The sequence below is a fragment of the Rhineura floridana genome, chromosome 4 (assembly GCF_030035675.1).
Source record: "Rhineura floridana isolate rRhiFlo1 chromosome 4, rRhiFlo1.hap2, whole genome shotgun sequence".
Lineage (NCBI taxonomy): Eukaryota > Metazoa > Chordata > Lepidosauria > Squamata > Rhineuridae > Rhineura > Rhineura floridana.
Genome location: NC_084483.1, coordinates 96318175 through 96329724, shown reverse-complemented (window position 1 = coordinate 96329724; position 11550 = coordinate 96318175). Strand labels below are relative to the sequence as shown.

The 11550-nt window shown below is 41.8% G+C and overlaps 1 protein-coding gene across 1 annotated transcript; it reads right to left on the bottom strand.

Moving 5' to 3' along the window:
• Positions 1-8795: 8795 nt before the first annotated feature.
• LOC133384393 (telomeric repeat-binding factor 1-like) lies at positions 8796-9599 on the bottom strand. Its single transcript, XM_061626312.1, has one exon. It carries the CDS (start codon positions 9504-9506, stop codon positions 8892-8894), a length of 615 nt encoding a protein of 204 aa, XP_061482296.1. The 5' UTR covers positions 9507-9599; the 3' UTR covers positions 8796-8891.
• Positions 9600-11550: the final 1951 nt, after the last annotated feature.

The following is an 11550-nucleotide window of genomic DNA, read 5'->3' as shown; positions in this document are numbered from 1 at the left end:
GATTGGCTCCAACCAGCATGAAATGACAAGGACCCTTACCAGTGGCTAACACCATCCTGTCTCATATATCGGGACCTGGCTGGGACCCTACTCCCAAAACAGTAACGGGTCTTTAACCCTCTGTGACCCCAGATGACTACACCCCTGTGAAAGGGATAGGAGCTCTGTCAGTTAAAAAACTGGGAACTTTACTACTCTTTCTAACCACCCAGTTTGTGGTTTGACTAAGGCGTAATATAAGCTGGAGAAAAGAGCCACAGAACATTTGTGGCATGAAAAGTTACAGGATTTTAGCAGGAAGTTACAAAACATGCATCTAATGGAAACAGAGTAGTATGGCAAAACTTTTGCAGGTGCAAATAGTATTGAAAGCAGGGTCACATATGACTGCCCTGATAACATCATGGATGCAAATCATCATGACATCTGGAAAGCTCATGTTCTATATAACTTTTTATGCAATAAATGTAGTTTCCCTTGTCTACATTTTAAATAAATGTTACTTCTTCAAGCAGCTAGCCAGCCTAATTTTTCTTGGTCACCATTAATCTTTTTGAAATATACTGCAATTTGTTCTTGTCCTTTGATATTCACTGTTATTGCTTACATTTGATGTTGGAAGTCAGTAAAATTATATTGTTGCTATGCGTAAAATGAAGTATGGAGGCAGAAAACTTGAAGAGATAGTCATTAATTTTAAGTATGTGTAATGTGTAAAAAGAATATCACACAACAAAAGAAGAGACTGTATTGTCAAATATTTATTAATCATTTAAACCCTGTATATATGCCAGAATCCATTCTAACTACTTCTTCTCTTCTCCCCACCTTAAACTTAATTGTCTTTTTCTTTCACTTGGTACCACCATAAATCAGTTGCCATGGAAATTAAAGCTGCTCGAATGATGGCTTTTTCCATGGAGATGAAGTCAACAACCTTGTTCTCACATCTCTTGAAATGGGAGGTCTGGGAAAGGCGGTTATCTATTTTGAGCCCACAATCCAGACAGCAGTGATGTGAGCTGTTTTAATGGATTACAAACACAATGTGTATTACCATACTGCAGTTACAAAACATTGCTAGTTCTAAAGAAGAGTATTATGAGGTTACACAAATAAGCCACAGTCTTGCAAAGATTTAAACACATACATCATGATTCTAGATTTGTCCCAGTGCTGCTATTTCTGAAAATGAGTGCTGACAGAACTTCTGCTTCAGCGTTGTATACTGTTTCTGGATTAAATGCTAGTGGTATGGATACCCCAGCATTGATCTCACTGCACCAGCAGTGTCAGCTCTTAGTCTGGGGCCCACTTTAGTGCGGTGGGGGAACAGCCTAGAAATATTTTAATTATATCTCTATATCTTTCTACAGACATGAAAGACTGTTAGAGGCTTCTTCACTGTGTACTGCAGTGTAAAGGTTCTTAGTGTTTTATGTAGTGCTACAGAATGTTGAAAGTGGTTCACATTAGTATATTGCAACGACCCTAAAAGATAAGTCAGTATTATTATCATCATATTGCAGGTATAGGGCTGAGTGAGTGAATAGTAAAGGTGAAATCTTAAACCAGAGGATTCCTAGGTCATAACTCGCATTTAATTACTAAGTACAAGTTGCATACCAACAAGATTAAATCAATTTTAATTATATATTCATTAAGAACAATCCTAGTATACACCAATTATGCTGGAGTGGGGAAATACACTGCAACTATGCAAGTGGATTGGCTGCCATATCTTATAGCCACTTAGCCCAGGAGGGGAGGTGAAAAAACATGACCCAGAAATCCAAAAAAATGGTGTAAGAAAGGCAGACACATCCTTGGTGTCCCCAGAAACATCTCCTAAGTCCACCAATTGGACTGTGCTGGCAATAATGCCCACATGCTACTTGCACAAAGAATGAGCCAATGAACTTACAATGATGGGGCCATCACAACATGCAAATGTCCCCAATCCATCAACCTTAAAAGCACAGGCAACAACCACTCCACAACTGTCCCAGGCATCTCTCCAGACAGAGGTTCAAATCCTCTCATGTTCCTCACAGACACTGTTTTGTTGCACAAAACACAAAGGGAAGGAAGAAGAGCACACAGAACATAGCACCTATATAGGTCCCTTGGCAGGAGACCTACACACAGCTCACCTTGGACGAGGGCCCAGTGCCCACTGGGGGGAAAAAGACTCTTGCTAAGGGGGTGGGGAGTTGCAACATACAATAATTGAAGCCACAGAGCACAAACTTAATTGTGACTTGCCAAACCCTACTTCGGGCTTTGCGAATCTCCTGCTTTCAGAGCTTATGTTACAGAGAAAGCATGAGGAAAGATCTACCTATCTATCATCTATCGTCTATCATCTGTCATCTGTCTGTCTATCCTGCTCTTCCTCCCAGCAGGAGCCCAGGGCGGCATTGAAAACTATTGAAACCTGTAGGCAACAAGCTATAGTCAGTGGAGGACTACATCCTCTCAAAGACCTCCTCAAAGGGGGAGGGAATCATAACCTTGGTGGTAATGACTGATGAAGGCTTGTGCACAGTAATGGGAACAGAGAGATCGGCTGTAATAGGGACCAGTGACAGTCCTCAGAAAAATGTAGTAAGGAAGCCAAGCCATAAATCACATGGTCTGCAATGCCTGTATACTAATGTGCAGAGCATGGGAAACAAGCAGGACGAACTTGAACTCTTAATACAGGAGGGCAATTACGACTTGATAGGTATAACTGAAACCTGGTGGGATTACTCCCATGGCTGGAATACAGCAATTGAAGGATATAACTGTTCAAAAAGAACAGAAGGAATAAAAAGAGAGGTGGAGTTGTGCTATATGTTAAAAATATATATCCCTGCACAGAAATACAGGAAGATGAGCTTGATCGTTCCACCGAGAGTATCTGGATTAAAATTAATGGGGCAAGTAATAAAAGGAATGTGGTGCTTGGAGTCTATTACCAACCACCCAATCAAGGAGCAGACAAGAATGTAACTTTTGAAAAGCAAATTGCCAATGTTTCAAGGAGGCATGATGTAGTAGCAATGGGGGATTTCAACTATCCCGATATCTGTTCGGAGACAAATTCTGCCAAACACGGCCCCTCCAAGAAATTTCTGACTTGTGTTGGAGATAACTTTCTCCTACAGAAAGTGGAGAAAGCAACCAGAGGATCAGCTATCCTGGACTTGATTCTAACCAACAGAGATGATTTTGTGGATGAAGTGGCAGTTATGGGAACTCTGGGGGAAAGTGACCACACCATACTTGAATTCTTGATTTTAACAGAAGCAAAAGCTGAGAGTAGCCATATGCGCACCCTGGACTTCAGGAAAGCTGATTTTAATAAACTCAGGTACGGTTGTAATAAATTGTAGGTACGGTTCCATGGCAAGACACCCTAATGAGAAAAGGAGTCCAAGATGGGTGGGAGTTTCTAAAAAATGAAATTCTAAAAGCGCAATGGCAACTAATTCCAACAAGGAAAAAAGGGGGGGAAACAGAAGAAGCCAATGTGGCTTCACAAAAAGCTTAGAGATGACCTGAAAACAAAAAAGGACACATACAGGAAGTGGAAAGAAGGCCAGGCCACAAAGGAAGAGTACAGGAAGGTATCACAGAATTGCAGGGATGGTGTCAGGAAGGCTAAAGCTGAGAATGAGCTGAGGTTAGTGAGGGATGCTAAAAGCAACAAAAAAGCTTTCTTCAGGTATGTCCATAGTAAAAGACAGAGAAAAGAAACGGTGGCACAGCTACTCAATGAGGAAGGCAAAATAATAACAGATGACAAAGAAAAGGCAGAAGTCCTCAATTCCTACTTTGGCTCAGTCTTCTCTCAAAGAAGGATCTGTGACCCTCCCGGGAAACATGAAGTAGAAGGGGCAGGATTGGAGCTTGAGATTGATAGACAAATGGTCAGGGAATACCTAATCACTTTGAACCAGTTCAAATTGGCAGGGCCTGATAAACTGCATCCTAGAGTATTGAAGGAACTGGCTGAAGAACTCTCAGAACCGCTGTCTATTATCTTTGCGAAATCATGGATGACTGGTGAAGTGCCGGATGATTGGAAGAGAGCTAATGTTGTCCCTATCTTCAAAAAAGGCAAAAAGGAGGAACCGGGGAACTACATACCAGTCAGCCTAACGTCAATCCCTGGAAAAATTCTGGAGCAGATTATAAAGCGGTCAATCTGTAAGCACCTTGACAATAATGCAGTGATTACTAGGAGCCAACATGGATTTATGAAGAACAAATCCTGCCAAACTAATCTTATCTCATTTTTTGACCGGGTAACCTTCCTTGTAATATACCTCGACTTCAGCAAAACTTTTGACAAAGTGCCCCATGATATTCTGATTAGCAAGCTAGCTAAATGTGGGCTGGATGGAACAACTATCAGGTGGATTCACAGTTGGCTCAAGAATCGTACTCAAAGAGTGCTTATCAATGGTTCCTTCTCAAACTGGGCAGAAGTAACAAGTGGGGTACCACAGGGCTCAGTCCTGGGCCCAGTGGTCTTCAACATTTTTATTAATGACTTGGATGAGGAGGTACAGTACATGCTTATCAAATTTGCAGATGATACAAAATTGGGGGCCATAGCTAATACCATAGAAGACAGAAACAAAATTCAAAGGGACCTTGATAAGCTGGAGCATTGGGGTGAAAGCAACAGAATGCAATTCCACAGGAATAAATGCAAAGTTCTACACTTAGGGAAAAAAAACCAAATGCACAGTTATAAGATGGGGGATACTTGGCTCAGCAGAACAACATGTGAGAAGGATCTTGGAATTGTCGTTGATCACAAGCTGAATATGAGCCAACAGTGTGATGTGGCTGCAAAAAAGGCAAATGCTATTTTAGGGTGCATTAACAGATGTATAGTTTCCAAATTGCATGATGCATTAGTTTCCATCTATTCAGCACTGGTTAGGCCTCATCTTGAATACTGCTTCCAGTTCTGGTCTCCGCACTTCAAGAAGGATGCAGACAAACTGGAAGAGTTTCAGAGGAGGGCAACAAGGATGATCAGGGGACTGGAAACAAAGCCCTATGATGAGAAACTGAAAGAACTGGGCATGTTTAGCCTGGAGAAGAGAAGACTTAGGGGAGATACGATAGCACTCTTCAAGTACATGAAAGGTTGTCACATAGAGGAGGGCCGGGACCTCTTCTCGATCGTCCCAGAGTGCAGGACACGGAAGAATGGGCTCAAGTTGCAGGCAGCCAGATTTCGACTGGACATCAGGAAAAACTTCCTAACTGTTAGAGCCATACGACAATGGAATCAATTACCTAGAGAGGCAGGGGGCTCTCCGACACTGGAGGCATTCAAGAGGCAGCTGGACAGCCATCTGTTGGGAATGCTTTGATTTGGATTCCTGCATTGAGCAGGGGGTTGGACTTGATGGCCTTATAGGCCCCTTCCAACTCTACTATTCTATGAGATGAGACCTTAGATTACTACTGAAAGGAAATCCGTGATTCAACAATAGAAAAAGGCAAGGATGAAATTTTTGGAAAGCAAATTACAAATGTTTTGAGGAGGCATGATGTTTTAGTAATGGGACACTTCAATTACCCTGATAACTGTTAGGAGACAAAGTCTGCCAAACGACCCCTCCAAGAAATTCCTGACTTTTGTTGGAGATAACTTTTTCCTACAGAAAGTGGAGGAAGGAACAAGAGGATCAGTTATCCTTGACTTGACTTTAACCAATAGAGATGACTTAGTGGATGAAGTGGTAGTTACAGGAACTCTGGGGAAAAGTGACCATGCTATACTTGCGTTCTTAATTTTAAAGGAAGCAAAAGCTGAGAGTAGCCATATGCGTACCCTGGACTTCAGGAAAGTCAATTTTATTAAACTCAGAAGAATTATAAGTAAGGTTGCATGGCAAGTGACCCTAATGAGAAAAGGAGACTAAACAAGGAAATTCTAAAGGCACAATTGCAAACAATTCCTATAAGGAAAAAAGGTGGAAGACAGCAGAAGCCAATGTGGCTTCACAAAAGGCTTAGAGATGGCCTGAAAACAAAAAAGGGCACATACAGGAAGTGGAAGAAAGGCCAGGCCACAAAGGTAGAATACAGACAGGTAGCACAGAATTGTATCAGGAAGGCTAAAGCTGAGAATGAGGTTAGCAAGGGATGCTAAAAGCAACAAAAAGGCTTTCTTCAGGTACATCCATAGTTAAAGACAACAGAAAAGAAATGGTAGTACAGCTACTCAGTGAGGATGGCAAAATGATAACAGATGACAAAGAAAAGGCAGAAATTCCTGCTTTGGCTCAGGTTTCTCCCAAAAGAAGGCCTATGACACTCCTGGCAAACATGAAGTTGAAGGTGCAGGATTGCAGCTTGGGATTGATAAGACAAATAGTTAAGGAATATCTAATGTTGAACGAGTCCAAATCTCCAGGGCCTGATGAACAGCATCTTAGAGTATTGAAGGAACTGGCTGAAGAACTCTCAGAACCACCATTGTCTATTATCTTTGCAAAATTGTGGAGGATGGGTGAAGTGTCGGATGACTGGAGGAGGGCTAATGTTGTCCCTATCTTCAAAAGGGCAAAAAGGAGGAAACTGGGAACTACAGACCAGTCAGCCTGACATCAATCCCTTGGAAAATTCTGGAGCAGATTATAAAGTGGTCAGCCTGTAAAACAATCTTAAAAACAATGCAGTGATTACCAGAAGCCAACATGGATTTATCAAGAACAAATCCTGCCAGACTTATCTTATGTTTTGATCAGGTAACCTCCCTGATAGACTGTGGGAATGCTGTGAACATACAGCAGCATATCTCGACTTCAACAAAGCTTTAGATAAAGTGCTCCATGATATTCTGATTAGCAAGCTAGCTAAATGTGGGTTGGATGGAACAACTATCAAGTGGATCCACAGTTCGCTACAGAATCGTACTCAAAGAGTGCTTATCAACGATTCCTTCTCAAAGTGGGGGGAGATAACAAATGGGGTACTGCAAGGCTCAGTCTTGGGCCCAGTGCTCTTCAACATTTTAATGACTTGGATGAGGAGGTGCAGGGAACACTTACCAAATTTGCAGATGATACAAAATTGGGAGGGATAGTTAATACCCTGGAGGGCAGAAACAAAATTCAAAGTGATCTTGATAGGAAGGTACATTGGACTAAAAACAACAGCATGAAACAAGGATAAGTGCAAACTTCTACACCTAGGAAAAAGAAACCAAGTGCACAATTATAAGATGGGAGATACTTGGCTCAGCAATACCACATGCGAGAAGGATCTTGGAATTGTTGTTGATCACAAGCTGAATATGAGCCAACTGTGTTGTGGCTGCAAAAAAGGCAAATGCTATTTTAGGCTGCATTAACAGAAGTATAGTTTCCGAGTCACGTGAAGTACTAGTTCCCATCTATTCGGCACTGGTTAGGCCTCCTATTGAGTACTACGTCCAGTTCTGGTCTCCGCACTTTAAGAAGGATGCAGACAAACTGAAAAGGTTTCTGAGGGCAAAAGGGTTGATCAGAGGTGTGGAAACAAAGCTCTATGAGGAGAGACTAAAAGAACTGGGCATGTTTAGCCTTGAGAAGAGAAGACTGAGGGGAGATGTGGTTGTACTTTTCAAGTACTTAAAAGGTTGTCACACAGGGAGGGCCAGGATGTCTAATCAATCCTCCCAGAGTGTAGGACACGGAATGATGGGCTCAAGTTGGAGGAAGCCAGATTTTGGTTGAACATCAAGAAAAAATTCCTAACTGATAGAGTGGTATGACAATGGAACCAATTACCTAGGGCGGTGGTGGGCTCTCCAACACTGAAGGCATTCAAGAGGCAGCTAGATAGCCATCTGCCGGTATGCTTTAAGCTGGATTCCTGCATTATGCAGGGGGTTGGACTCAATGGCCTTATAGGCCCCTTCCAAATCTACTATTCTATGATCCTATGATTTCACGGGGGGGGAATGGAGTACAAGTAGCAATAGCAGAATTCTCAATTTCTTCTTATTTCTGTTGAGGTCCCGTGGGATGGCTGAAAGAACACCAAGGACCATTGCTTTGGGCTATTAATGTAAACAATGTAAACAAAGTACAGGAATTCTCAGAAACAAAAAATCAAACTGTTCCCTTTTTAGATGACACTAAATCAAGTTTGAACTTTGGAGCTTCAAAGACTTGATTTTGCACCAGCAACCCTACTGATGTCACTGCTACTATGGAACTACTAGTCTATGATTCCATAAACAAATCTCATTGTAGTACTGACAGTGAGATGTTATGTTATGTTATGTTATGTTATGTTAATGTTTATTTATACCCCGCCTTTCAGCCAAAAGGCCCTCAAGGCAGCTTACAGAAAAAGTGAACACAAATATAAAAATACATCAACAAGGCAATACATTGTACAAAAAATTAAATTAAATAGCAAATAACATTAAATCAAGAAAAAATATCCAGGAAGGCATTCTGTCTCGCCTGAACTTACAACTATTTCAAGGGTGGTACACCAGTCTGAAACAGCAATGGCCTGCGACTCAGGCCAAGAGTAGTACAGCTTAACGCTGAGGGTCTCCGTCTGCATGCCCTGGCCCATGACGATGATGACACTGATAGAGTGGAAGCAGGGTGGCGGCAACTGGCAGGCCGACCAACTGGTCTGGCCCATGGGCCCTCCTATGCCACAGCGGCAGCTCCCAGGCTTGTAAGTTCTCCTCGGGCTGGCCAAATGACTCCCTGGCAACATTTGGAAGAGCACTTCCTTTTCTAATTTTCATTCTTGGAGAAGAGTATAGTTGCCCTGGATCCACAAATGCTCGACTAGTTAAGGAACAAGATTGTTTGTATGATCTTTGTGTAGTTTCTAAGTAGTTTTCTTTGTTTGCTTCAGTTACACTGTCACATTGTAAGTGAACCATTATTTTTTTCTGAACATCTAGCTTCTACCTCTTTTGTAGCTTCCTTCATTAGAAAATTATTAGATTCTTCACTCAAGAAAGTACTGATGTAAGATTTGATTCTCTTAGTCAAAAGATTAAAACTGAAACACTGGAGAAATGGATGATACGGATCTTTCTGTTTTGTTATTGCAGCCAGCTTCATTCGCAAAGGCTCACTTGAGAGAGATTCTGGAAATATTCTTTCTAGGACTTTTGTAGACTCCTTAAAGTATCCTTTTTCCATAAACACAGCTATAGCCTGAATCTGAATTAAGCACTTGATGTCTTCAAGAAGCTTATCTTGTTTGCTTTGTGCTTTTAGAAATGAAGTCCAAATCGACAGAGCAATTTCCAGTGGTGAAGATCTTTGGTCATCCTCAAAGTGAGAATCAACTGATTTTCCTTCTGCAACATATGCCAACAGCTGACAAAGGCACACTGTTTTCACTTGATGAGTCTCTGTTCTGCGTAGCCCTTTGATAACAGTCAGTGCCAGGTCTCGGCTACTCTCGAAGTCTTTCCAGTTGCCCTCACAAAAATGGTGGCACAGACTGCGGCAAGCGAAATCCAGCATCCAGCCAGTGGCGACTTTCTCCACCTCAGGGAAAGATACCGGCGAGCCATGGCGGGCTGAACCACCCTCAACCGAATCAGCCGTCGCGGGACTCGACCGTCGAGGGAAAGAAGCTGGGCTAGAAACCGTTAAACTAGCCTCTGATTCTGGGGGATCATTAAAGCCATGATTCCACTGTGACAAACAGTACTTCCACACATATTCTTCTAACCATAATGTCAAATCCCAATTTTATATCTACTCAGCTTTGACAAAAAGTCTAGGAATATGGTCCTCTGGACAGTCCATCGTGCAAGATGACACTATTGATGCTGCAATGAGTGCAGTGCTGTATTGCCTGCTAGCCTATATCCAGTTCTGATACACCCCAAAGCAGTCCCTGTTCCATACTGGGAATCAAAGTTGGTCAATGGCTGCAAGACCACACCATGGGAGGGGGGGGATTTGGCCTCAGCCTCAGTTTCAAAGGGGGCCTCAGATGTAAACACGTTAATTTTTTTTGGCATTTGATAAGTTTCACAACTTGTTTTTATGCACATTAGACCAAAATATGAAAGACACACTCAGCTTAGAGAAGCAAATGTAAGTAAATATTTGATTTGGTAATAGGCATAATATTTTTGTTACATTAAATATTCGTAAATATTAATAAAATATATTAGCTCTGATGGCACAATGTTAGATTTTGTGAGTTTGCCTGCATCATTAGCTTCAGATGAATGCCCTTTCAATGTATTGAAGCAGGTAAAGAATTATTACTGTTCAGCTATGGGACAAGAGCATTTGAATGGGCTCACCATGTTTAATATTCACTTGTTACATTGCATGAAAGCTAGATTTCCCCACTCAGTAATTAGTCACTTTGCCAGCCTGTGGTCTGAAGGCACATGAGGCTACCACCTGAATCAAAATGGGCCTGGGTCTGGTCAGTGCCTGGATGGGAGACTGCTTGGGAACCACATATATGCTGCCTTGGGTTTCTATGATGAAAGAAAGGAGGGGTATAAATGCAAGAAATAAACAAACAAAAGGCTTGAAAGGTATTTGTTAAAAAAATCAGACTATATCTCACTTTTTTTTTGGTGCCTTATTTTATTTTTGTGTATTTTATTTTGGTACCTTATTTTATTTTTATTATGGCTAGGGGATTCAGAAGCTGGAAGTGGCCAGGGCCTCTGTGGACTTCACAGGGCCTAAATGGCCCTTCTATTGTTATATGGCAGGTGTGGGGAACCTCAGGCCTGGGACTGAATTTGGTCCTTCAGGCCTTTCTCTATGGCACTTAGGACTCTTCCCAGTCCAAGCCCCACATCCCAATCAATGGCCCTGCTTTGCATTCACCTTGAGTGCTTTTGCATAGCTGCAATGTGTCCTTGAATTATGATAATGCCTCTTGTTTGTCTGGATGGAGCATGAAGAGATGCATGTGCGGTGTGAGTCTGCTTAGCAGTATCTTTTACTATACAGAAGTAAGAGTCATACCTGTTGCTCCACCCACTTTTGCCTCTGGCCCTGCCCACCACTGGCACGTATCTCCCAGAAGGTTGCCCATAAAGGAATGCAGCCCTTGGGCTGAAAAAAATTATTGACCCCACCTGTATGGCATATTTCCTGACCACCTTTAAGTGTTGCCTCTGAATGTCTGCTCTTTACAATGGGGACCGTTGCTACAAAACTGAGGAGAAAGCTATTTTTTATTTATTTATTTATTATTAATTTATATCCTGCCCTTCCCAGAAAGAGCCCAGGGCAGGAAACAAATGATAAAACACTAAAACATCTAATATCTTGGAAACAAAACATCTTAAAAACCAATTCCAACAGAATTCCAGTATAGGAAGTCTCTTATTCATATGCTCAAACCCTGCATGGATGACAAAGCCACATGTACTACTACCATAACAAAAGGGTAAGGAAAATGGTACCATCTACTCTTCCAGTTACGCAGTGGGGAGAAACAAGAGTTTGAAAAGTCAGTGTAAGCAGTAATGAAATGTATTAGGACGAATGGATAGATATGGTATGTATAATGCAACATTCAGTG

Bases quoted from the DNA above. Each gene is read 5' to 3' on its own strand.
- LOC133384393 (XM_061626312.1), bottom strand. From the start codon at position 9,506: ATGCTGGATTTCGCTTGCCGCAGTCTGTGCCACCATTTTTGTGAGGGC.